The 27,213-nt window shown below is 51.4% G+C and overlaps 1 protein-coding gene across 4 annotated transcripts in view; it reads right to left on the reverse strand.

The window, feature by feature from the left end:
- Window positions 1-26,712, reverse strand: part of ITGB4 (integrin subunit beta 4) — a 66,674-nt gene extending 39,962 nt beyond the window's left edge. Inside the window, exons 1-10 of one of the 4 annotated variants that reach the window (XM_075903654.1) lie at window positions 26,170-26,712; window positions 12,018-12,112; window positions 11,485-11,567; window positions 9,515-9,616; window positions 8,095-8,299; window positions 7,571-7,667; window positions 5,305-5,476; window positions 4,293-4,556; window positions 3,066-3,155; window positions 2,547-2,669 (exon numbers count right to left, since the gene is read on the reverse strand). In XM_075903654.1, the coding sequence (XP_075759769.1) occupies window positions 2,547-2,669; window positions 3,066-3,155; window positions 4,293-4,556; window positions 5,305-5,476; window positions 7,571-7,667; window positions 8,095-8,299; window positions 9,515-9,616; window positions 11,485-11,567; window positions 12,018-12,112; window positions 26,170-26,174 (1,236 nt within the window). In that variant the 5' untranslated portion in view covers window positions 26,175-26,712. Of the gene's footprint in view, window positions 1-2,546; window positions 2,670-3,065; window positions 3,156-4,292; window positions 4,557-5,304; window positions 5,477-7,570; window positions 7,668-8,094; window positions 8,300-9,514; window positions 9,617-11,484; window positions 11,568-12,017; window positions 12,113-26,059 lie in introns of all 4 variants that reach the window. The other 3 variants (XM_006136437.4, XM_006136438.4, XM_025178106.2) reach the window with 3 other exon arrangements.
- Window positions 26,713-27,213: the final 501 nt, after the last annotated feature.

Raw genomic sequence — 27,213 nt, forward strand, 5'->3', positions numbered from 1 at the left:
TAAAATCCTAATGCCCATAGAAGAGAATTATTCTATCATGGAAAAAGACTGTTGTACCATTGTATGGGATGTCAAACCAGTCAGACCCTGTGTATTAACGGAAGATTTGGGACCTTGACAGATCAGTATCCATTGGTATGGCTGCATCAAACCAAAGGAACTAATACCAACCAGCTACATCACTCTCCAAGAGCACAGCATGGACACTATGAATATTAAGGGCAGAGAAAATACAATGGGACAAGCCTAGTGCAAGCAAGAGGGTTATGACTCAACGCCTGCAGATCAGCCAGTGGCTGACCCTAAGTGTCTCAGGGAAAGAGGGGTGGTATGACTTTAACACCACTCTGCACCAACTGGCATAGGGTTCGCTATTGGGTAACAACAACTCCTAACACCCTGACAAACACACAACCGCAGCGCACCACTGTCATGGTATTTATCCATAAATACCACAGGAGGTTTCTAATAAAGATTTGTGTTACAGTAGGGTGTCCACTTTTTGACTGGCAAGTCCAATTGGAAAGGGGACCTGATAGTGTCTGGTCAGATCTATGGAAAAGACACCCTAAGTCTGGTAACTGCATATTGGGGAGGTGCTGAGTTATCACCCATGCCAGCCTACACAGCCACTGTCTCTGTCACTCTCACATAGTGTGTGCATGTCTGTCATTCTCACAAACACACACTGTCCTTCCCTCCTTCCCTCCCATCTCCTGACCCAACACACATGTGGGGGTTGTTGTTACTACTTTTATTGCTTGCAAAGTAGGTTATTTTTGGTGGTCTGTGACTGGTCAGTGCATTTCATAACTTTCATTTCTCTCTTATGCTTAAATTTAATTCTTTAATTCTTTGAGTAGTAAGTTCTAAAGTGCCTAACCCGTTGTGGTTGGAGTAATTACCCTTATGGTTCATTGTGCTCCTGGAGGTGGTTGGCATATCCCTGAAGCCCCTAAGAAAGCGAGTCTCCACATGCTGTCCTTGCCTGCAGACAGCCCTCCTGCAGCTTTCTTTGATCAATAATGGAGAGCTGTGGCCAGTAGAGGAGGGGCAGCACATGGAGAGATGGAGCCATTGGTGTACATGCCAGCTGCTTTTGGAGGTAGTGCAGGAGTGAATCTGCCTTGGCTCTTGATACCAGTGTGGGTGGAGGGGGGATGGGACTTGAACCCACCATCCTGTGCTCCTTAGGCAAATGCTCCTCCTCCAACAGGTCCCTTATCCTGCGTTGGCTGTCTGTTCACTGCCATGGTGCGTAGGACTTGAACTGCCCAGCCTGTGTTCTCCAGGTGAATGCCCTATCCATAAGCCACTCAAGAACCCACCCTATGACCAGGGCATCCCTTATCCTGCTTTCCTAATGCAGGAGCCCGCTCCATCCCTGGGGTAGCCTGTGTTGGCTGTCCAACCACTCCCAGGGTGGGGGATGACTCCAACCTCCAACCCTGTGCTCCCCAGGCAACTGCCCTATCCCCTAGGCCACTTCAGAGCTCACCCCCACCTCCCTACCTTCAGGGTGTCCCTTCCCATACTCCAAACCCCTTGGCCCAAGACCAGAGCCTACACCCCAACCCCCTACCCCAGCCTGGTGAAAGTGAATGAGATTCGGGGAGGAACGGAGATGGAGTGAGCAGGGTGAGGCCTCAGAAAAAGGGGTGGAGCAGGGGCAAAGGAAGCCGGGCGAGGGTATTTGGGTTTGAGGTAGATCTTACATTGCACTTAAATTGAAAAACCGATCTTGTGGCTAAAAAGGTTGGAGACCAGCGCTCTAGGAAGTGCTCTGCTTTGTTTTGCATGTAACCATCCTGTTTTTAGTATCCTTATTCATTATCTCTTCAATCTTAATCCTTGATAATACATTTCTGATTGTTTTCACTCTAACTATGGCTACGTCTAGACTATTGGGTATCTTTTTCCACTGCTCTTTTGAAAGAGGCTTTTCCGAAATGTGGCATGTCTACACTGCACCAAATTTCCGAGAAACCTGCTCTTTCAACACATCCCTTATGCCTCATAGTATGAGGCTTACAGGGATGATGAAAGAGCGCATCTGCTTTTTCAAAAAATGTTTTGGAAAAACGGACATGTTCCTTGGATGTGGCATTGCTTTTCTGGGATACCTTCGATACCCTGGAAAAGCGCTGCAGTCTAGTCGTAGCCTGTATCTCAGGGCTGTGATGTTGTATAGGAGCTGGTCTTGTGTTGAACCAGTCAAGCTACGTATACTGATCCCTTAGAGACAGCAAACCTGGTATTGTTTGTGAGTGTCCAGTGTCAGGTGCTGGACATAACAGGAAAGCTTTTCAAAAGCATTCAGGAATTGGGGTGCAGCTACTGTTAACCTGCAAGGCAAAGTTCATCTGGCATAGCCCAGAGAAGACTGTTGGGGTGGCTGACAGTTGGAGGTGTCAGGGAGCAGACACCTAGTTCAGCACAATCAAGTCTCTCACGCTGGAAGCAAGGAGGTAACGAACAAGGTGATTCTCAACCCTGGGTACTGCAAGCACCGGAACAATCGGATAGAAACTAGGTGTAGGACTTACCACTTCCCCTCGGGTGACTTGGAACGAGCCAGACTCTGTCTTTTCATATTTCAAGGAGGTAAAGTCTGTCTTCATGGACTTAGGGATTAAGTCCGCCCGGATGTCCAGCTTGGAACGGATACGCTGCGAAGGAAGAACAAAAGATAGATTCCAATGCTGCTCAGGGAGGGATAGCTCAGTGGTTTGAGCACTAGCCTGCTAAACCCCAGGTTGTGAGTTCAACCCTTGAGGGGACCATTTAGGGATCTGGGGCAAATGTGTCAGGGATGGTACTTGGTCCTGCCATGAGGGCAGGGGCCTGGACCTGATGACCTCTCAAGGTCCCTTCCAGCTCTATGAGATAGGTGTATCTCTGTTTATTATCATCTTCAAAATAGAACCCATCCACAATATCCCATCTCACCTGCCTGCCCAGGGGGTTGCAGAGAGCCCCACAGGTCTTTCCCTTGCACATTGCTTCCCATGCCCAGTGGTTAGATTCTGTGAGCCAGACTGAGATTCCCCAAAGTTGTCTCTTACCTCAAAGGCCACACGAATCAGCTCCAAGATATTGGAGGAGTCTTCCTGCAGCACCCCAATTTCAGAGATGGGGAAATACTTGTGCAGCTTCTGCAAAATAAAAGGAGGAGACACTAAGCCCCAAACCCTTGCACTAACTCTGTAGCCCTGGAGACACCCATGCAAGGGTTAATTTCCATAAATCGGTAACAGAGGGCTGGATTGCTGGGTTTCACTGTGCACAAACTGCAGAATGGTTCTGATCCAGACTGGAAGTTTACAGCTGGCTTCTATCTCTCTAACAGGCCAAACTGAAAGCCGGACCCTGGAGGACTCTGGAGAAACAAACTCAGGCCCTGCCCAGCCGCACTGCGCCGATAGGAAGTCAGAATGGGGGGTTCTGATGGGGGGGTTCTGATAGTGCCCAGTAGTGGCTTTGCACCATCCCAGAACTATCAGGCTACCACCGTCTATGGCACTCGCTGAAGATGAAGGCAGATTAGGTGACATGGTTTAACCCATCAGAGGAGGAAGGAACATCCCTCCCGACTCTCCCTGAGGACGTATTTTAAGACTCCAGGTTCAAAAGTGCTGAGCACCTACAGCTCCCACTGAGGCTCATCACATCTGAGTCAGGAACCTCCATGCCTTGAGCTGCAGTGCCCAGGTCAGAGTGGGCAGCGGGGCCACATCCCAGGCCCTTTTTGCACCATCGCAGGAGAGGGGAGAGACTCGAGGGGAAGGGAAAATGCTGGAATATGCCAACAAGGGAGAGGGCTGAAAAAATTCAGCTTTGGGAGAACCCAGTTGACATATTGTGCTTTTCGGGCTGCCTCTCTGGCAGGCAGAAAGTGACACTCGAGGGAAAGTGGGATTGTTTTGTCCAAATGGAGATCTTTCCCCACAGAAAATTTCAAAAATGTTAAGAAAAGGACATTTCCATTGGAAAATTGTTCCAACAGAGAATTCCTAGCTGGCTGACCCCTTGGATTGTGACCATCACTCCCTTTGCTACATTAGAGCCAAACTACCAACCACAGTTGGTCCAACAATAGGTATTACCTCACCCACCTTCACAGCCAAACCATAGGCTGATATGTGACTCTCCAGACAGAGATATCACAGCCACACAGTGTTCCTCCTAAACAGTCCCTTAATTGCCCTCTGAGGTACTTCTCTGGCCCCAGGACCAGTGCCTTAACCCCCCTATGCCTCACACTCAGCTGACCACCCACCCATCCCTTTCACCTCATAGTAGCTGTAGGAGTGGTTAGTGACGGCGAAGATCGGGATGATGTTGTGCCGGCTCAACAGGCGCACCAGGGTGGGCACAGAGGGGTAGTCCTGCCAGGTGTCATAGGTGTAGGTGCCCGCTTGGTTCAGATGACACGCCTCGTCATTCCTCGGCAGAATCCCCGACAGGACATTGGTGCCATCGGCTTCGTAGTGGAAGGCGGACTCGGTGGAGAAGACCAGCAAGTGAGTGCTGTCAGTCCTCCAGCCAATGTTCTCCTAGGGCCAGAGGGAAGGGAGGTGATTCACTTGCCCATCAAACACACTGCACTGGGCCGATCCCCTGCAAGGGCCTTGGCAGGTGAGGCTTTTCAGAGCACAGCACCTCATTCCTCACTGAAAGTCAGTGGGGTTGTTTGGGTACCTGTCCTGGTTCATAATTCCTGCCTTTACCACTAGTGCACATGTCAAACTGCCACACTGCCCAGGGAATTAAAAAATGGTGGAGGTGAGAGGGTTAACCCTGCTCCCCACATTGCACACCTCCCACCGAGCCTTTGGGGTGGTCCAAGTAGGTCCAGCTGCACCAGAGAAACAAGCTGTTTCCTGGCTACATATGGCTCAGGGTGAGCCTACTGCTAAGAGAAATATCCATTTCTCCTGCCAGCCAGAACATCTGCTGCCATGTCATGCTGGACTGTGGGGAGCAGATGCACACAACCCTAGGAACAAGGGAACATCTCAGAGGGCGAGTGAACCCCAGGGGAGCACAGCAAGATCTGAGACTGGCCCTGGAACTGGCATTCTGGGGACACCTTCTTGGGAGGAACTACTCTAGGAAGACAAGGCAAGCTGCCATCTCAACAGCAGCAGCAGGTGCAGCAGACTGGTCATCCCTGGAGAGCAGGAACTCCCACCGTGCATGGCCCTGAGCTCAGGTTGGCCACATCGCTAGTCACCCATCTCACCTGCTGTCTCTGTCCCATCCACACATACGCAGTCTAGCGGAGCCAGCCTCCACGCTCACCTTGCAAACGGCTGCCTGCAGGATGGCATCAAACCCCCCCTCCGGGGCGTCCAGGTTGCCAGAGATGCGCTCTTTCATCAGTTCCTGGCTGAAATGATTGATGTTGCTGGTCAGGCGGATGACGTTCTTGAAGGAGAAGGGCGGGTCGGCCTCCCTCCAGGGTTCTTGCAGCCTGATGGAGAAAAGGGGGGGGGGGGGCAGGGCATTCAACTGAGGCAGGGCTGGAGTCCTCATGAGATCTCCACACATGTTGCTATAGAAGTGTCTGGCACAGAGCCACGTACTGCCCCTGCAACCCATGGCAAAGCATGGGGCAAGAAGGCATTCAAGGAAGGGCCAGCCATGAGGATCAGGGCTGTCTGTGGGGTTTATGGAGCCCTAGGCACTAATATTAAACCCTGCAACCAACGGCAGCCATAGAATCAGAGTCCTAGGGCTGAAAGGGACCTCAGGAGTCATCGAGTCCAGCCCCCTGCCCAAGGCAGGACCCACCCCAACTAAATCATCCCAGCCAGGGCTTTGTCAAGCCGAGACTTAAACACCTCTAGGGATGGAGATTCCATCACCTCCCTAGGGAACCCATTCCAGTGCTGCACCACCCTCCTAGGGAAATAGATTTTCCTAATATCCACTGTAACTTGAGACCATTGCTCCTTGTTCTGCCAGCCATCACTACTGAGAACAGCCTTTCTCCAGCCTCTTTGAGGGGGATCAAGGATGATTTTTTAGAGGTGTGATTTTATAATATTCAGCAACACACCAATGAAATCTTTTTAAAGCAAATTTCAAACTAAGATCCTGTTGACATAGGGTATATCTACACTTGCCCCCTACTTCAAAGTAGGGAGGCAAATGAAGCATACTGAAGTTGCAAATCAAGCCCAGGATTTAAATAGCCCGCGCTTGATTTGCATGTTCCTGGCCGGTCGCCATTTTAGAAATTCACTAGTCCGGAGTAACTGCCCGTGTCTACACGCAGCAGTGAAACGGGAGTCCGATTTAAAGCCCTAACTCAAATTAGCTGGTATTCCTTCTGCAATGAGGTTTACCAGCTAATTCAAATTAGGGGCTTTAAATTGGACTCCCGTTTCACTGCTGCGTGTAGACACGGGCAGTTACTCCGGACTAGTGAATTTCTAAAATGGCGACCGACCAGGAACATGCAAATCAAGCGCGGGCTATTTAAATCCTGGGCTTGATTTGCAACTTCGGTATGCTTCATTTGCCTCCTTACTTGGAAGTAGGGGGCAAGTGTAGACATACCCTAACACAGTAAATTAAAAAACAGACCATATAAACCTGGGGTTGACAAAAGCCTTTTAAATGCCTCTTTATTATCTGTGAATGGCTCCTTCACAGGTTCAGTGTTCTCCTAAGAGGTCTGGCAGGCTTTTCCCCTTTTACGTTAACTGGATCCTCTCCAGAGGAAGCAGAGCCACAGAACAGGGATAAGAAGAGGTGGATGGGTGGACATTAGGACCCAGTGGCGCCTTATGCAGCTGCATAGGGGTAAGGATGGCCCTGATGAGGTGAGAAGGCAGAAGAGATACCTGGAGGAATTGGTGCATAAAGAAGGATTAGAAGCAAGAGAGACAGGAGCGCCTGGAACAATGAGCCCCTTTTCCAGGCTGCAAGGCAGCACCAAGGCATGAAGCTGAGAGGTCCAAAAAGCAACACGTGGAACAGTCAGGCAAGGAGACTGGGAGGGGCATTGGGAATGGGCACAAAGCCGTGAGTGGGAGCAAGACAATGTAGGGCTCTGAAGGCATCCAGTAGTCTAGTCTCCCGAAAGTGGTAATACTTTGCTCTGATTTTGGCTGTCGGCTTGGCTTTGTGTGGAGATGGCTGGGTGGCTTTTGGTGACGTACAGAAGGCCAGTTTAGATGAGCTGGTCCCTTCTGGCCTTAAGCTCTATAAGAGGACATACAGCTCAGATTTGTTATGGTAGGAAAGGAGAAGCCAAGAAGAAGAGCCGCTGTGGGACTTTGGCAGGACATGCAGCAGATGGCATCAGCAGTGGTGTTTGGGGGAGACAGCGTGGAGGGCAGGAAGCAGATGGCATTAACAGTGGTGTTTGGGAGACACTGGTGTAGAGGGTTGGAAAGCAGGAAAGGGGAGGGTTGCAGTTATCAAAGCAAGAGAAGAAACCCGGTGGGGATTTGAGCTCTTGAGACTGAGGAGTGGGGGAGCCAATGGGGAGACAGACTAGCATTCCCTGACCAATCACACAGAAGCCCATCCATTGGGGTCCCACCGCTTCACTTACTTAGCAGGTCTCATGTCTGTTTGTGGAGAGGAGACTTTGTCCACAAACTTGCCAAATCCGATGGTGTAATTGGAGGTCAGGGATTGCAGGAATTCCGCTGGTGGGAAAGGAGAGAGAGCCAGCCATGAGCTGGGATGCACTGGAATTCTAGGCAGGCTCCTGGCTAGCGCGAAGGCTTATGGGCTGAGAGGAGCCAAGCATGGGGGTCATTGGGCTCCACACAGAACACAGCAGCTCTCTAGCACACTGGTTCCCAGCTTTGCTTAGGGCAAGACTAGAAAAGAGGGCTCGTAATGGGCCCAGTGTGCAGTGTGGGCCAGAAGGAACACTCCGGTGGGGAGAGGGACCCCAGGTCAGAGAGAGCAAGAGTGTCACTAAGCAGCGAGGGCCAATGACACAGATGCACACAGCCTCTCTGCTGGTTGTGCTGCTCTTCCCTGCCCTGGTTGAAGGTTCTCTGCCCGTACTGCGAATAGGGGGCCCGGCTTCCCCTCCTCACCCAGCTTGACCAGCTCCAGTCTCACCTAGATTCTGCCCCATCTTTTTGAGGTTGCTCAAGTCATCTGACATGGAGTAGGAGAAGTCCATGAGAATGTAGAGATCTACGGGGCTCTCAAGGGGCTGGAAGACGTCCATGTCGAAGCTGACCTCTTCACCTGCCCTCAGCCGCATGGACATCCGCTGCGGGGCCACCTGGGTTTTCTTCAGAGATGTGTCAATGCTAAAATTCTGTCAGAGGAGAGACAGAAAAGTGTCAGCCCAGCAGCAGAGGAGATTCAACCCTGGTGGTTGTGATGGGGAGCAGGGGTAACACCTGATGTCTGGTGAAGAATAGGTTTACGTCCATGCTCCTCCCTCTGGCAGGAGCTCAGGGAAAGGGCTGCTGGGAACAATTGGCAGGACTGACGCCAGTGGGAAATGCTTGTGCCCTGGTGAGTCTGGGTGAAATCCCCAGCGGGAGACGTCTGTTTGCTTTTGTGTTAACAGAGGTGGATCGCTAAGGCCAGGCCCTGGCTGACTGTGTCTGAGGAACGGGAGCTTTGAGAGCAATTTATTCCACTGTCCTGTCAGCATGAGGGATGGTGCCTAGCCATGTCCCATTGCCCATCTCACTCCAGTTGCACCAGCATTGGCAAAGGGGAGGCCCGGAGAGGCCATCCAGCACTTTTAACACCATATTACTTGGGCAGAGTGTCAGGACAGTGCTAGGACACCTGCAGCTGGAGGGGCTACACTGTACGAGCGCAACAGTGGAGAGAGTTGTCCAAAATCCTCCCTGCTGACAAGGCCTCGGTGCCCATAGGGCGGATGGGTGTGGCCGTTACCCCTTTCCACGAGGAACTGGCTGTCATCTCAGACAGGCACCAGGGCTTCCAATCAACAGCTGTTAACTGGAGTTAGGCAACATGGGTCCAATGTCAACGACATTGTTCCATCAATATTTCCAATAGGCCGGAGAACGATCAGGGACATTTTCTTGCTCCTTTCCTAGTCAGCTCTCCACCTGGGCTAAATTCCGACTGGTGACCTACAGGTGAAAGGCTGAGTTATCCCATGTCCCCGTCCCCCTCGAATTAGTCCATCTAGCTGCCTCTCTCATGGAATTTTACATGAGCCTGCCTTTTTGTTCATACACTTGTTGCACCAGCAGGACTTGGAGAAGGGGGCATGTAATCAGCCCAGCTAGCAAAGGGTGCGCCCTGTTTTTGAGTGGGCCCTACATAAACAATAGCTGCTGGTATTATATTCACCTCACTGTGAAGAATTGCAACCAAGTATTTAGGAATCTGGAGGGGAGTTTCGTAGCTGACTACAAGGCGAGTTTGGGACATGGCGATGTCCCTTGAAGAGCTGTCCACAAGCAATGAGGAGAAAAGCTTGCCAAGAAAACAAGGACCAAAGCATTGGTGGGTTATTGCCACAGATCAGCTGCCCTTTGCTCACCTGCTGCACCTGCATTTCCCCTCTCACGGACATGATGTTGGCCTCACTGCAGCCATAGCTCATCAGGTTCTCTCTCAGGTCACATCGGGATTCTTTGAAGATCTGTGATCACAGGGAAGGAAAAACCAGAGGTAGGAAATGAACAGAGTCCTGCCTGGACAGGATGCGTTTGGGGTGTCCCATGGCCAGCCCCTCCTCCGCTAGGACAGGAGCAAGGAGCGGAAACAGCTCGCCTGGGCACACGTTTCTGCTTCTTTAGAGACTGCTCCTCACTGCTCGCCATCGCGGGCCCCATTTCCCCTCCCATTCGAGAGGACCAGGGTGTTCAGCCCATCAGTGCTGTCCCCCTGCAAACGCTGCCCCCCCCCACCGGAGAGCTGCAGCTGCCCAACCTCAGCTTAGCTACAAAAGAGGGAGAAACCCCCCCCCTCCTGTTGACTTTTCCACCCCCCCCCCCATTGTGGTCCATGCTTAGCACTCTGTGCATCACCCACCTGAGTTTTACCTCCCATTTCCCCTCTGCTCCCCCTCCCCTGCCCTCTCCCTCTCTAGTGGGCCAAGGGTTAGCCTTGTCCGAGTCTGAAATGGAACAAAGCCCTCTTACAAATTCCTCATTTCCCACATCCTTGGCTCACTTGAGTCCCTCCTGTTCCTGCTCCCACCTACCTTCCTCTGCCACGCATGGAGCCAGCAGACGCATTTCCCCTGAGCGACCCCCGCCCTGTGCTGGAAATCTGCCAAGGCAGCTCTGCAGGAAACGCTTTGCACCTCCCGCCCCTGGGCTGATCCAGCTCATGCCTGGGCAGATCAGCTCCATGGTAACTTGTAACTGGAGAGACTAGAAGCCAGGAACCAATGGGGCACAGCCCCTCACTGCACAGCCCTTCATCTCACAATATGGCACATAGGGCGCAACTGCCCACCTGTTGCTCTCATGCAGCCTTTAGGGGCTGGGGTCTAATCCTGAGCAGCGAGGTCCTTGCTCAGAGCTCACCACAACCTGCCCCCATCCTGGGCTTACACTGCCTCCAAGTTCAGCTCCTTTTTGCCCATTTCTTGAGAGAGCAGAATCTAAAGGAGTCTCTTATACAGCTCCCCAAACCAGCAGTCTGAGCAAAAGGCTGCATTGAGGAGACAGCAGGTCAAAAGAGAGACGGGTCAGAGCCAAAACCTTGGCACACCCCCATCCTCTGTCTGTGGCTATGTCTAGACTGCAGGCTTCTTTCGGGAGACGCTTTTTTGGAAGAGATCTTCTGAAAAATCTTCCTCTGAAAGAGAGCATCCACACAGCAAAAGCACATCAAAAAAGCAATCTGCTTTTTTGAAAGATTGCGTCCACACTGAATGGACGCTATCTTGCATTTCAGCGGGGATTACTATGGCTGGAGCGGCCACCAGGGCACCTGTGCTTTTTCCTCTTTCCAAAAGAGCTCTTTCGGAAAAAGGCTTCTCCGTTGTAGAAAGAGGTTTACCAGTGTCGGAAAAACCCCTAAGAACATAAGAACGGCTGAACTGGGTCAGACCAAAAGTCCATCTAGCCCAGTAGCCTGTCTCCCGACAGTGGACAGCACCAGGTGCCCCAGAGAGGGTATGTCTACACTAGCTCGTCAATTCGAGCCAGGCAGGCAAATCAGGCAACTGGAGCCGCAAATGAAGCCCGGGATTCAAACATGTTTCCAAAAGAACACACTTGCAGTGTGGACGTAAATGAAAATTTTTGGAAAAGCGGCCTTTTTCCGAAAAAAACTCTGCAGTGTAGACATAACCTGAGTGTGCATTTGTGACAGGCAGACAGACACACAGACACCTGGAGCCACTCATTCCCAAAGCCAGAATCTGGTCCGTGCGAGGGAAAGGGCTCCATTATGAAGCTGGATCCTAACACAGGTTCCCCTCGTGGAACACCTCTTGCTAGCGAAAGGCCACGTGACCAGACTGCATGACACAGCCCTGGGAGGGGAGGCTCTCACCTCATCTGTGCAGTAGGAGCAGGTCTTGTCCACTCGGATACACGCCGTGCAGCTTCTCGCCCTGGAGGCCACGCAGCTGTTAACTAGGAGGCAAGATCGAAGGCATCAAGAGGGGAAGAAGTCAGCCTGGCCCAACCCTGGAAAGCGAGAAAGGGCAAGCCATGAAGGGAGGGGGCTGGGTCTGCCCCCCCTCACTAGGAGTTTTAGCACAGACTCAGTGGGAGCTGTCTCAAAACCAGAGCCAGCGTGTATGTCAGGCAGAGCAAACAGGAGCAAGCTATGGAGAGAGAGCTCACGAAGAGCTCATAGGGCGTGTTAAAGAGCAGTGTCTGCTGGATAGTACATGGGCCGAGCTAGCAGACAGGACCCTACCCACAAGCTCTGCCACATATTCAGCTTCTCGGGTGACTGGAATAGAAGCAGATACAAGGAGGCTGGTTCCCAGGCCGGGAAAAGGCATCTGGGGAGACACATGCCCTGGGCCCTGGACTTCAGGAGAGACCCCAAGAGAGACCCAGAAGAGCTGAACTTACTTTTGCTCTTTTGGCACAGGCATACATCACAGGCAACGACCAACAGGAGCAGCCTGGCCCACACCCTTTGGAGCAGCACGTCCATCCTCTTCCTCCTGAAATGCACCAGACAACAACGTTACAGCCTCCCCCTGGGCTGCCGAGGGCTTTATATTGGGGTTAACCCGCTACATCAATTGCAGTGCATCCAACACAGGAGCAATCGTGGCAGCGCAGGTGTGGGGCTGCAGAGGACTCGACCTCCAGCCAGGTTTGCAGCATGGGGGGCTTGGCAGACCTCTCGGATGGAGGAAAACCCATTTCTAAGCAAGACAGGTGTGTGGGAGAGTGCATGGGGTGAGTTTTATACTAGGATCAAGGCATGAAATGCTGGGGCAGGACAGGAGAATGAAGCAGGGTCTTTAGGCAGCTTTAAAGTCTGGCCAGCGATCTGTGCAAATGGGTGGAATTTCTCAAAGCGTCCCTGTGTGTTGTGCCCGCATGCTGGCCGTGGCCAGTGCCCTGTTCAGTACAGATTTGATTAGGTCACTTTTCCCTGGAGGCTCACTCACATACAGGAACACACTGTGCTCTGCGACTGGCACCCACAAGGGGCCCTAGAACAGTGGTTATCAACCAGTCGATTGGGATGTACTGGCAGATCTTGGATCCTCTGACAGGGGATCCTGACTGGTTTGGCCAAGAGGCTATCAAGTGCTGGCTCTTCAGTTGCCCCTCCAACTACTGCTGCATGTCTCCTGCCCATTACCTTGGAGCTGTCCCGCCCCCTGGGGAGCATCCTGCTTGCTGTGTAGCGCAGGGGAGGGGAGGAGGGGTGCTGATGTCAGGGTGCCCCTCCCACTCTGTTTCCAGTCTCCACAGAGCAGAAAGGGGGTACAACAGGACTTGGGATGGAGTTTGCTGGCTGCTTTATGGAGTGGTCCTGGTCTAGGGCCAGGGCAGGGGTGAGCCTGCCTTAGCCCCACTGCACCACCACCCAGGAGCCACCTGAGGTAAACAGCGTCCAGCTGGAGCCCACATCCCATACTCCTACCCCAGTCACGAACCCCCTCCTGCACCCCAACCCCAGCCCCAAGCATCCCTGCATCCAAACACCCTCCCAAAGCCTGCACCTAGAACCCCCTCCTGCACCCCAACTGCCTGCCCCGAGCTCAGCTCAGAGCCCCTCTCACACTCCAGGTCCCTTAGTCCAAGACCAGAGCCTGCCCCCAACCCTCTGCCCCAGCCTGATGAAAGTCAGTGAGGATGGGCAAGAGAGGGAGGGTGGAGTGAGCAAGGGCGGGGCCTCGGAAAAGGGGCGGGAAGGAGGCGGGCCCAGGGTATTTATATCTGAGGTAGATCTTGGATTGCACTTAAATTCAAAAAGCGATCTCGTGCTTAAAAAGGTTGGAGCCCCCTGCCCTAGAACGACGCCCGGCAACAGTCAGGTATGGTTAGCAGCCTCTGAGTAGGGAAATGGCCAGGCCTGTATTATCGGGGGGAGGGCTGCAACTCTGGTGTGAGGTCTGTCAGCAGAGCTACAGGACAAACAGATGGGGGCAGCAGGGAGGGCTCAAAACGCCCTGGCAGAGCTCCCTGGGGACAATGCTTGTGTGGCTCTGGCAGGGCTCTCAGTCTGGGCTCAGCAGGGGACCCAAGCAGCCTCCCTTTCCCTCTCTTCACTGAGATCCTCTCTCGCCCTTGCTGGGTGGTTTAAAGGCCCCAGTAACCTCTGGCTCTTCTGCAGATTCCCTCCCCCTTCTCAGCAGAGCTGCCAACCCCACAGCTGCCAGCCACACCTACAGAGGAGAAGCCACCGGGACAGACTGTCTGCACCATTCCTCAGCGGCCTTGTGCCAACACCAGGGTCTGCCCTGGCTAATCAGAGCCGTGTGTCAGTTGGCCTGCGAGACTCACAACCAGAGCAAACACCTTCTTTTCCTGGGATCGGGGCCTAGAGGTCCAATGAGAGAGAGAGAAAGAAAAACAAGGCACCAAATTCCTCCTTTTGGCTATTTCCGACTGAATTTCCAGAGTAGCACCAAGCCCCCTGGCAAGGGCCAGACTACTGGTCTGGTGAGCTCTGGTGCTCGGCCACGTGATAGGCTGTTGAACCGGTTTGCATCCTGGAGGGCAACTCGCACCCTTTGCCTGTTCCAAAGTAGCAGCCTCCCTGAAGTCCAACTAGCTGCCACACGATGAATTGTTAAATCACGTTTCCTGTGGCCACGCGCACACTTGCAGTATTCTATTCCACCACGAGATGTCTCTGGGCACTGCACAGTGCTTCAGATGGGGGGTGGGGCTCCAGGTAAACCAAGACTTAAGGAGAGCTTTGCAGAGTTTGTAGGTGTGGCTGTTTTCTGTTGTATTCACCTCCTCTGCCAGGAGAATCGGGATTTCCTGTATTCCATGTGGACAGGAAAACTTCAAGGCTGAAGTGGAGCCTAAGGCGCTTTGAAAGCACCTCTCGCTAGAGGATATAGGCACTGCGCAAGGTTGGCTCACAGAAGGAAGACTGCCGGGGGCTACGGTTTGTTTCTCCAGCTCAGGAGAAGTCATGCAAAATCTCCAGGGGCTATAAAACCCTTTACAGCATGATCCTTAGGGATGGTGGGAATGACGTGCTGTGGGCTCAGGGCCGGACTAAGGGGTGGGCTAGCCGGGCAGCTGCCCAGGGCGCTAACCTATAGGGGGCGCCCGGCTCCCAGTAGGCCGCCTGGGGTGGGAGCCATGTTAACCCCCACAGCACCAGCCAGCAGCACCCTTCCCCCTGCGGCCGCAGGGCCCTGCACAGCCAGGTGCAGACCGCCCCGGGCAGCTCCGGGCTGTGCGCCATCAGCAGTGGCCAGGCCGACTGGGCAGCGCATGCGCCGTGTGTCCGCCCACGCGCCCCGGGGGTGGGCCAGCACATGCGTCGTGTGCCCGGAGGCAGGGCCACACATCCTGGGGGCGGGCCTGTGCATGTGTCGTGCGCCCGGAGGCGGGGCCATGCACCCCGGGGGTGGGCCCGCGCATGCGTTATGCGCCCGGAGGTGGGGCCGTGCATGCTGGGGGCAGAGCAGTGGCCTGGGCGCAGGGCACCAAAATGGCTTGGGCCGGCCCTGCATGGGCTGTCCCATACAGCAGCTCGCTGGTTCCCACCAGGAGACCATGCCGAAGAACTGGGCTTTGTGGACTATCTGGTAAGGGCTGCATATAAAAGGGTCAGTAATCAGTAGAGACTCATTCATTTTACAGGCTTTGTCCCAGGTGCAGATACTGCAAAGCCTTGTCTCCAGGTCCCTTCCAGACCTATTGCGCTATGGTTCTGTGTTTACCTGTCTGCATGGGGAGTTGCTCCATTGAAGCCAACGGAAGTGCTCACAGCGTATGGCTCTGAGCATGTGCATCAGTCAGCTGGATCAGGGCATCGGCGTGTAAGCTCTGGCTTCTCCCTCTTGGTCTTCAATAGAGCACCCGGACAACGTGGCAAAATGGACTTTATTCATGCCGTGGCTCACATGCTCAGTCCCATTGGTTTAGCAGCAAGCCACTCATCATGCTGGCTGTAGTTAGATGTGAATTTAGAGCTGGTGGGAGGTGCTAGGTTGACAGCCCTCCCGAGTCCTCTGGTTACTCACAGCTGTGGCCTCCTCCTCTGACAGTGCGTTTCACACCCGGATCTGGAGGCATCCACTTCGAAGGCATCAGAGAACATTTCAGCCTCTCTGCCCCTATTCAGACTTTGGTGCTTTGGCTGCCACTGCCAGCAAAGCTCCAGTTCACACCAGGTGCCCATTTGGCACTACACTGAGACAACCATCTCGTCTGGCACCAGCAATCAAACGGCCATTAGATGGTAACAGCTTTTAGTTACTACTGAGTGGAACTGGATCTGAACTGGGGAAAGTCTCCCTTTCCCGGGAGCTACCTCCTGCCCTATTGAGCTCCAATTCTGAGGACAGGATGACACAATTTATAAGGAGAGGTTGCTCAGACTTTCCTGCAAGGAGTGCTCTAGAAGTGCCGTGAAACACCATCAACAATCGAGACCCAAAAGACAGGCCCTCTTCCCAAGCCTGCAGGAGAAAGCGCAGAGGTCAACCTCCCTGCACTGCCACTACCAGCACTCAGCAAAACCCCCTCCGCCACACATCCAAGGAGCGGTTGGGAAGGCCCTGCATTTGATGCCCCGTGCCACACCAGCGCCAAAGCCCGCATGCCAAGGTCCCATGACTGTAGCATTCCAGAGAAGGGAGGTTACTGAGATTGTTTAGAGGAAAGCCGGGAAAGAACCTGCGAAGGGAAAGTTTGAGTCACCGGGTGCTATTCAATGCCTTGGTCACACTTGCTGCCCTCAAGTCATGGTGATTGGTTAGATACAAGACGATAAAATCTATCCCCATTTTAACAGTGATGTTGCCATGCAGGAGTCCAGGGGACGTGGACAGTAATTCCCTGCATGGCTTGTGTGCCAGTCTGCAGGAGTTAGGCAGTGCTTTTCTTGTAAAAAGGTGCCGGTACTCCAGGGGAAAAGTTGGTGAGCTCTGACTGGAGGTGCCAGTACTGCATCTGGAGGTACTGGTACTGAGTACTGGGCAGTACCATCACAAAAAAAAGCACTGGAGCTAGGGATATAAAAGGTTAAGAGAGGGGGCACAGCTCCCCTCCCTCTGTGGCCCAGAACAGCCCCACCACCCACACAAGGCTGGAAGAGTGAGCTGTCTGGACCCTGCTTAACTAGTTACACTATTAAAATTATATCATTTATCCGGTTAACTTTTCAAGGGGTATTTCCATCCCTACTAAGAGCCCTGTTATCCTGTGCGCTCTTTGGGGAGGGGCTGGCCTCTTCCTAGGTTTTTGTATCGCACCTAGCACAACGGGTCCCTGATTCTGAGCAGGGTCTCCAGGCACAACCGTCACCAGACATAAATAGCACTTCTCCTGATAGCCCGCCTCGCCTAGCTACCTGCGACATTGCTGAGTAGGTCCAGCCCTGCCCAAAGCACCTCATGGGCAGATCAAGATGGGGAGGCCCTGGGGGAAACACCCCTCAAAACACCCCCCCCCCCCCCCCCACTCCAGGCATGTCACGAATCGTCACAGCTGCCCAACGACAGGTCAGACCATTTCAGGACCCTGAAGAACTAGCACCGAGCGCAGGCAAAGGGACGGCAAGAGTTAAAGGCAGGAGATTGCTGTGTCTTAACAACCCAGGATTGTTTTGAATTCTCCTTTTGTCTCACATTTCCTCTTAGCCAGTGAAAACTGTGCCAAACCCCTCTGAGGAAGTTAAATTTTTTTAGTGGGAAAGATTTGTTAAAATGTATTCTCCCCACATTTTCTAACGGATGCATGGTCTGTTATGCTCTTGCTTTCCCCCTTTTCTAAAAGGTGCACCTGAGGAAATAAATAGCTCTGGCCAGTCAGAGAGCAGGAGGCAAGGCGCCAGACAGGGAACCCAGAGATCTGGGATTTGAATCCTGACCACCATTAACTCACTTTGCAATTTTGGGCAAGTCACTTCAAGACCAGCAGTGGCAATAGGAGTGAGACTCAGGAAACCACAGTTTAGTCCCAGCACTGCTATTAGCCTGCTAAATGACCTTGAGCAAGTCACTTTGCCCCGTGCCTCAGTTTCCCCACTTGTAAAAGGGGATTAATGACACTAACCTCCTTAGTAAAGTGCTTGGAGAGCTACTGATGAAAAGCACTAAAGAAATGGGTATTAATTAACTCTAGGCTTCAATTTCTCCATCTGTAAAATGAGAACATGAATGCAATATGTTGTATTACTGTAGTAGTAGAAATTCCCAACTGTGATCAGGGCTTGTTTGTACAGGGTGCTGCATATGCACACTGTAAGTCAAGACAGTCCCTGCCCTGAAGAGGTCACAGCTTAAACAGGCAATGGAGTAGCCACCCTCTGCACATCCCTTTAAAACAGGGGTGGGCAATAATTTTTGTAGGGGGCCACTTCACCAATGTTCGTAGTGGTCACAGGCCAGTCCAAGAATGGGCAGGGCCTCAGCCAGAAGGAGCGGATCCCTCTGACCATCACATGCAGGATGCAGGAGGAGGAGACATTGCATGCAGGAGCACAGGAGGTCTCTCCCCTCCACCCTGCCAGGGGCGCGGTGCCCAGAGGGAACCGCCAGCTGTTCTGAACAGCAGGTGGTTCCCTCTGGTGCCACACAACCCTGGAGGAGGGAGGAGACATCGCATGCTCACCTGCCACTGGGTCTCGATTGGCCTGGAGGATGGAGGTGCGGCAGGGTGAACCACGTACCAGTGAAATGGCTTGGCAGGCCAGATTCAGCCCCCAGGCCATATCTTGCCCACCCTTGCCTTAAAAAGTGACTTTTAAAAGTATGTGGTGCCTCACCTGAACCACTTTAAAACCTTGGCCAGAGTCTGTGCCTTATACACTTACTGTACCCATATGGCCGTAGCAGCTGGCAGGATGGGTTAGGCATAAACCTGATGGGGGCTGCACTGGGGTCAGACAGTTCTAATGGAAGAAAGGTCCATGTGTGCAGCCCTGGCTGGAAAGGGGAGCTCCTCCTTCCAGGAACAGGATACAAACCAATGACATATTCATGTGTGTGCAAGAGCTACAGCTATTTGAAGGTGGCTATCCTAGGAAAACATCACAGCTCAATAAGTACCCTAAACATTGCCAGACTGGATCAAGCCCAATGTCCTGACAGCGGACAGCACCCATGCATCACAGGAAGCTGCAAGAAACTTTGCATTAGGCAGATGTGGGCTAATCTGTCCCCCATATCAGGTTTCATGCTGATCACTAGAAGAGATTGGTTTAAACCTGGATGGATTTAATATCCCTTGCAGGATTTGTTAACACGAACTCTAGCATCTCTGGATCTTCGCCATAAAAACGCCCAGTCCTGCTTTGAATCTCGCTAATGCTTTGGCTTCAACAACAGCTTGTGACAAAGGATCCCACAGCTTGTGTGTTGTGTGAATTTCTTTTTTAGTGGTTTTGAATTTGCCACTTCTTCATTTCATTGAATGCCATTTGTTCTTGTGATATAAAACAGGGAGAACTAAACTCTTGACCCACCTTCTCTAAGCTATTCATTATTTCACAGATGTTCAGCCTGTCCCCTCTTATTCATCCCTAGCTTTTCAATTTCTATTCATATGACAGGTTTTCCAGGCCTTGGAGCTTCCTTTTCTGAACCCCTCTTCAGTTCTGCAAGACCCTTTCTGGGATGGGGCGATGAGTAGGGCACATAGAAGGATCTGAAATACTATCTACACACTAATATTTTGTTTGCTTTTTAGCGTGCAGCTGGACCCTCTCTTTGGCTGACACAATTAATTTAGAACCCTGTAAGCTATGGGAGCAGTTTAAATGTTTCCTTTAAAAAAATGTGCATTACTTGGCAAATGAAGTTAATTGTTAAATGCAACCATGGTCTCCATTCTCCTAGCTTGGGGAAGTTCTCCGAAGTTCTCCCCAGTTTCCTCCATCCTCTCAAATGCCCAACAAAGAAAGCTTTATGATCCCTGCAGATTTTTGCCATCTCACTGCACCCCTTACTTCCCAAATAATTACTACAAAGATTTAATGTTAGCCAGCATATGGAATCTTGATGCCCATGATGAACACTGACTCTTTAATCCTGCTCGTTGGTTTCTGACTCTTAGCAGCAGGTGAAGTAGCTGGATCTCTGCTAACTGTAGCAGTTGCAATAATGCAATCCTCAAAACGAAAAACCAGAAACAACCAAAGTATAGAAGTGAAAATTCCTAAATGGACGCAAATTACAGGTTATCTGGCCAGGGGCATGACCCCATAAACCCTTATGCTTTCCTCCTTCACCTCTCCCCCCATGAATTTAGTGCAGTACAACACTGCCCCTGGACTTGCTTTACAAAGAGACTATCAGTGTAACAGAACAGGAAAGCCATATGCGGATGAGCAAGGTTGTATCCGTCCCTCTATCAGCAGGCAGCACCTGGAGGCAGTGCGGGTAGAAGATAACGACAGGTCAGCTAGAGTCCAGTGTGAAATGCCGACCCCACTGCAGGCAGTGGAACAACTCCCAGCCACATCTCTGCGAGCAGGGCTTTGATCCAAGTTGGTCTCTGACATAAAACTCCAAGGGCCAAGCATTTCCCCTGGCAGCGGGATCTCAATTTTCTGAAATGCCTGAGCCAGGGCAAAGACATTAGGCCCATGAGGAAGCAGCACGGGAAAGAGGCTGGCAGGGGGCGGAGAGCCAGCCTTCTGTGGCAATTTGTCGCTTTCCCAAGCTCGCCCTTGGCCATGAGCTTTGAGCAGAGGCCCGGAGTGAGGCTGAGGCGTAAGCGCAAGCAGCTTGCTGCCTGCACAGCGCCTGGAGTGGAATAGGTGGGGGAGGGGCAAACAAGACTCCCACGCAGCTGAGCTTAGCCCAGCCAGGCAGAGCCCGTGCAAGGCTCACCAGACAGGGGCAACCACAAGGGCGGCAGGTCCTCAGCTGTGGTGCAGGGGAGAAGGGCCACCTCTTGAGAGGAGGACTCCACCCATGTGGGCCACTTACATTAGCTGGCAGAGGTGACAGCTGTTTTTAGACTGAGGTGGAATCTGATGGGAGCAAAGGGAACATGGACAAAAGGAAAGAGGAGAACCAGGTGGGAAAGATCAAGAATTCGTTGTCTGCAGAGAGGCACCCCTGCTGCCTCCCCCCCCATGCACTGGGGGGAAACTTTGGAGCCAGGAGAGACCCGCCTCCCCGAGTGCTCCGTGTCCTGGCGTGTGCAATTTGAGGGTCCAGCTGTTAGAAGTTTGTACTGATGGGAGCTGGCTAGAACTGCTGAGTGCGCGGACACAGCAGCCTTTTGTTGTGCTCCACTCCCATGAGATATGAAACAACGCCGTATGCTCAGGTTTCCCCTCAGGCCCTGTCTGGCTCTGCTGGCTGTGTTGGGCTGCTGGACAACAGGAATTTCTTCCGCCTCTCCTCCCAAGCAACTGGCTCCCCCTCTCCTTCCCAAAGCACTTCAGGTGGGGGAAATCACAAGGCCTTATGGCAGCCCACACCTCACCCCCAGTAGCATCTCCTACAGCATCTCAGCCTCCACCCCTGACAAGGGCCTGCCTGCCAGAATACTGCCCCCTATTCCTGAGGTTCAACAGGCACTAGTAAGAAATATCTTCCATCCTAAACGTGAGCTCTCCCCGATCACCACCATCAGCCAGGAGCTGGAGGCAACAGCACACAAAAGAGCCATTTGGGCGCAAAGCACATGGTTCTTTTGCACTGCTACAGGTGCACCAAAGTGCGATTGTGGTGGGAAAGGTGGTAAGATCCATTGCCAGCAGGACACACTGTGCTAGGTGCTGCACAGACACATAATGAGAAGCAGGCCCTGCCCCTAAGAGCTTCCAATACAAATAGACACGACAGAGGAAGAAAGCAGCATCCCCATTTTACAGATGGGGATCCAAAGCCTGGAGAGATGCAGAGACTTGTCTTGGGTCCCTGAGGCAGAGCCCAGATCTCAGCCTAGATCTCAGACCTGCCCAAGCCTCCAGCCCCCCTTTCCCTCTCTGAATAGCCAAGGTCAGTGCAGCCCCCAGTAAGCTTGTCCAAATCGGAGCTCTTCTGCCTGCTCCTCTTGGCAAATTTCCCACAATTCCACAGTTTCCCTGGAGAGAGGGACTGATGATCTGGGGCTTTAAAAATAAGGTTCTTTGAAGCTCTTTGTGCCAGTTGTTCCACATGCTCTTGCTGGGACACCGAACATCTGTACATGCAAATCAAGTCCTTCCACACCCTTGTGTGTAGAGTAAATCCCTTGGAGGGGGCGTTTCCAGTTAAGGAAGTTCCGTTCTCTTGCAATATCACAACCCTGGCATCAGAACCAAGCTGCCCTTCCCAGGGCCAGGGTCACCCTGGCTGCTCAGCTGCAGCTGGCAAGCAGAGTATGTTGGACGCCATGACTACTGCAGCCATAAATTCAGCAAGGTGCTTAGAAACCGCAAGGCCCTCCCCGGGCACCTGGGGAGGTGAAGGTGGCATGTGTGAAGAAAGCCTCTCTTCACACAGAAAAGGGTTTTATGGACAGAAAAGGGCAGCACAGGTCACCCGCAGGAGAATCTGGCCCCTCAGTCTAAATATCCCAGAACATTCCACAGCAGCTTTAATTTTTCCCTCCTGAAATGGCCTCCCTCCTGCAGAATGATTTGGCAGCAGGGTCTGAACTGAATTTCTTGTCCAAGACTCCAGGGGAGCATCAAGCTCCTTGCACTCCTATAATCCTTTACATACCCACTTGGATTTAAATCCCTGGAGGAGTACTCTGTGAACATGCCCCATGGAGAGTCCACCCCTCCAGGAATGTCCTGGCGTCTCCAGGAGTTAAAGATGAATCTTTAATGAAAGATAGTTTGATGTCACAAATCTTCCAGGAAGATGACCATACACAACCGGCAACTCTAGTCTGCAAAGTGTGAGCTCTTTGGTAATGCAAATAAAGTCTGTGTATTACTCCCTTTTCCTATTACAGTGAAGAGCCGAATTGTCGGATACATCGATGAACTTAAGTTGAGAAAAAGTCAACTTGGGTTTTGTAAAAGAAAATTACACCTCCCCTGTCTTAGCATTCTGAGCTATCACAAGGGTGATCCTGTTGATATAGTGGACTTGGGCTTTCAGAAAGTATCTTAAGCCAATTAAGTAGTCATCAGATAAGGGGGAAGGGCCTCTCCTGGATCAAGTAACTGGATGAACAATAGGAAACAAAGGGTTGGACTAAATGTCGGTTTTCACTGTGGAGAGAAATCAATAGCAAGGTCTCTGAAGGATCTGAAATGGGTCCCGTGTTGTTCAAAACATATTGATAAATGATCTGGAAAAGAGGATAACCAATGAGGTGGCAAAGTCTGCACATTATATAATAAGCGAAGAGTCACAAAGGGATCTCACAAAACTGGGTCATTGGACAACAAAATGGCAAATGAAATTTAATGTTGATACCTGCAAAGTAATGTACATTGGAAAATATAATCCCAACTATACATACACAATGATTGGCAACAGCTACTTTAGACCCCCTCAAGAGAGAGATTTAGGAGTCATCATGGATAGTCCTTTGAAAGCATCTGCTCAACTGCAGCAGCAGTCAAAAAAGCTAACAATGTCAGGAACAAAAGTTTCAGAGGGGTAGCCTGTTAGTCTGCAAATGGAAAAACTTAAAAAACACAAATAGTCTTGCAGCACCTTAACAAAACATGTAGATGGTATCATGAGCTTTTGTGGGCACAGCCTACTTCTTTAGATGACTGGAGTTTAAGGGGTTCAGTTTTCAAATAAGTAGCACAGAGAGGAGATGGGGGGGAGGGGAAGAGAAGAGAGGAAAAAAGAAAAAAAGGGGAAATTGTCAATTAGTGTGTCCCTGCTAAAAGAAGCTGATAAGAATACTTAGTACCCACTCTAAGTACCCTTGTTTGTTTTTTTATGTCATTAAGATGTGCAATGTAGCAGGCCATCTAGCTGATGTCTTTGTTTAGACTCCTGTTGTAGGAATCAAACTTGTAACTGAAATTAAGTTCTGCAGCTTCCCGGTGGAGCTGGCTTTTGAAATTGGTTTGAAATAATACGGTGACTTTGAGATCCATTCATGAGTGCCCAGGCAAGTTAAAATGTTCCCCAGCAAGTTCCTCTGTGCTGCCCATTGTCAGGCCCACTTAGGAAAATATCATAACGCACTATATAGATCAATGTTACACGGCACCTTGAATACAATGTACAGTTCTGGCTGCCTCATCCCCAGAAAGATACATGAGAAAATTGGGAAAAGTACAGAGAAGGGCAACAAAAATGATTAGGGAACTTGAACAGATTCCGTATGAGGAGATATTGACAAGACTGGGACTGTTCAGTTTAGAAAAGAGAGGACTAAAGAGGGCAATGTGATAGTGGTCTCAAAATCATGATCGGTGTGGAGAAAGTGAGTGGGGGAGGTATTCATTACTCCTTTACATAGAACGAAAACTAGCGGTCACCCAATTAAATAATAGGCAGCAGGTTTAGGAAGTACTTCTCCACACAATGCACAGTCAGCCTGTGGAACTAGTCGTGAATACCAACATTATAACAGGGTTCAAAAAAACCAACAACAACGAGATGAGTTCATGGTGGATAAGTTCATCAATGGCTATTAGTCAAGGTGGTTAGGGACATAACTCCATGTTCCAGGTGTCCCTAAACCTCTGACTGTCAGAAGCTGGGATTGGATGATGGGGGCAGGGGGCGGGATGAAATCACTTGATATATTGGTCTGGTTCTGTTCATTTCCTCTGCCGCATCTGGCACTGTTGGAAGATGGGAAACTGAGCTAGATGGACCATTGGCCACACTGGGTCAGATCATTCTGATATTTGGACACACGTGCCTAAACAACAGGGCCGGGCCAATGAGAGACACCACTTCAAACCAAAGCCAAAGGCCCATTCCAACAGCACATAGCTCCAACTAGAACCCCCTGCAAGGGGTTGGTATTTGACCCCTCAAAAAGATGAAGGACATCACACTTGCAAGGTGTCTTATGTTCATACAGCACCCAGCACAACATGTCCCAGTCCTTCTTTGGACCTTCCGGGCACTGCCGTAACACATACTAAGAATGACGGCAGACTAACCTGGCTAGCACTGATGACACACCCAGCCGAGGGGTCTGCTCCCGTACAGGCTGCAGTGCAGCAGCAAGCAGCTCCTTGGCTGAAAGCACAGTAGCCTCAATTCAGACAAAGCTTATCCCTGAACTATAGGGCTGCAGGAAGATGGAGCCAAGTGACTGTGGACTCATTAGTCCCCCTTACCCGTCCCTGTGCTATATGCTCTGTTGCAGCAAAGGAAGACAGAACTCTTGGTTGCTAACCCCCAACATTCGTACGTTAGGAAAGAGATCTCCCTCCTCTCCAGCATTTGAGACACAAACTTTTTCTGTCCGCAGTAATGTGTTTTCAGCCCCTGCCGCAGGAACTCCCCAGATCAAGGCCCCATTGTACTAGGCACTGTACAAAACAGCCCTAGCCTCCAACAGCTTACAGTTTAGTGCAACAAATATGGGTGTGTCCATGACATGGGGAACTGGAAGCCAAACTCATTAAGGGCCACCAAATATCGAGTAGGCAGGAACCACCTTTAATTCCTGCTGAGTTGGGCAGCATTCATACACTGGTGTTCGGTGAAATGCTCCATAACTCATTGGCCATGCCAAGAGGTATTCCACCCCCCGAATGCTAATGTTACACCATGGGGATCCCCTGTCCAGTTGGGCCAGTGTGTAATGAATGCCTCTTGGAAAAGTACACTCCTTCTAGTGCCCCTCTTCCCCCAGCCATCTCCCCACAAAGGGGCTCAGCAACTAGGAGCCTGCATCGCTGAGGTGAGCATCTACAGTTCACTGCAAGTCCGGGCTGTGCTGCTACCAGGAAGATTCGGAATTCCGATATAGCTCCATGCCCACAAAACCCCACCCTACAGACCCTTATCCTTCAGCTGCCTGACACACCGCCCCCTCCCGTCATGCTGACTCTCTTATTCCCCTGTCCCCCCTGTCAGATTTGCCAGCAAGAAAAAGCAGAGGTCTAGCTGCAGTTCAGATGAGACCAAACTCCCTGATTCTGAATCTGAACCAGGATTTCATAGTTGGCCCTTTTCTAACTGGCTCAGCTGCAAACGCTGGATGCAGGTACACGTTTTGCAAAATGGCCCCTGTGTTTATAATGGGCTAAACCCGACCTGCAGCCCTGAACACCTTGGGCCATCTTAGTTGCAAGCTCCCTATGCCTGCTCTCTCGGCACAGTTCATCTTTTCCTGGCTAGAAAGAGGTGGAATGAAGAGAATAAACCTTAGAAACCTGGGACAACTTTTGCTAATCGCATAACAGCACTTCACATATTTTAACAAAGTAGTCCCCTCCTCCCCCCGAAAACTGCACAACTCTGCAAAGCAAATAGTGCCATTTCCAAGCAGCACAAAGGAATGAAAATACATAAAGTTAAAAACCCCACAGATACATACAATAAACATACCACCTCAATCTGTCCTGTGCCTACCTGTGGGAGAAGCTCCGTGCCCCATTTAACTGCTTCCCTTTGCTAATCAACAGCAAAAAAAAGAAAGCAAGCACTACACTAAAGGACACTGATAAATTAATTCCACAAACCTCATTAAGCGCTGTGTCGGATTCAAAGTCCAAATCCTCTGCAACAATCCAAATAGCAGTCACCCACACAGCAAGCCAAGAAATTCTTCTGAAGGCAAAAGGGGAATTTCACTGCTTCGCTGCCACTAGCAGACTTCCAAACTTAGCCTGTTTAATTGTTTTTGTCCCCTTTCTCTCTTTTCCATTCAGTTTCCACCTTTAAATCCTCAGGGACGACAGGCAGCTCATGAACTTGACAAACCTTTGCAGGAATTTCTAGCCCTTTTGATCAAATACCGACTTCTGTTCCTCTTGTTTCTCTTAAGAGTTACTCCCTCTGCCTGGCTCTCTCACCAGGGGTGTACAGGGAGGAGGAGAGAAGGTGAGAATAATTGCAGTGGAATCCCTTTTCAGGAGGGAGCAGAAAGGGACAGTTTTATTTTAACTCAGGTAGGGGGGAAAGGGAGGTGCCTGTGACTCAGTCTGGCATTCCTTCAGTTTGTGCACACCTGTATGGGCAAGAACAGCGAGGGCAGCTGAACACTCTCTCCCTCACCAGCCACACAAACACCCACCCACAGGAAAAGGGCTGGGAGCTGAGGCATAGCCCAGCCCAGTCACACTTCACAAAGATTTCAGAAGGGATTGTTGGGGGGGAAGGGGGGAATTTGGCTCTCAGCCTTTTTGCTTCAGAAACCTGATGAGCCCGACGCCTGACCTTTACTTCAGTGCTCAGTCTGCCATCCACAGCTTCCAGGGGCTGGCCCTAGATTGTTTTGAATTCCCCACCCTCCACAGTCCCCTCTGTCTGGTAAGAACTTGCTCTCCAGACTTCCTATGCTGGGCAAGCTGAGATAATATTGTTTTGCAGAATTTGGGTCCCAGCAGCTCCCTGCAATAAAGGTCAATGAAGTTCCAGCAAGGACAACCACCATCCTTACCCCCTGCCCATTCCCCCGCCCTGTCTCTTTCCATGTCTGGCTGACAATTAATGGCCAGTATCCTCCCTTTGCACCCTGAATGGGAGAAAAATCCCTCGACCTCGTCTGCACTACCGCAATAACC

Source organism: Pelodiscus sinensis, chromosome 20 (genome assembly GCF_049634645.1).
Source record: "Pelodiscus sinensis isolate JC-2024 chromosome 20, ASM4963464v1, whole genome shotgun sequence".
Classification (NCBI taxonomy): domain Eukaryota; kingdom Metazoa; phylum Chordata; order Testudines; family Trionychidae; genus Pelodiscus; species Pelodiscus sinensis.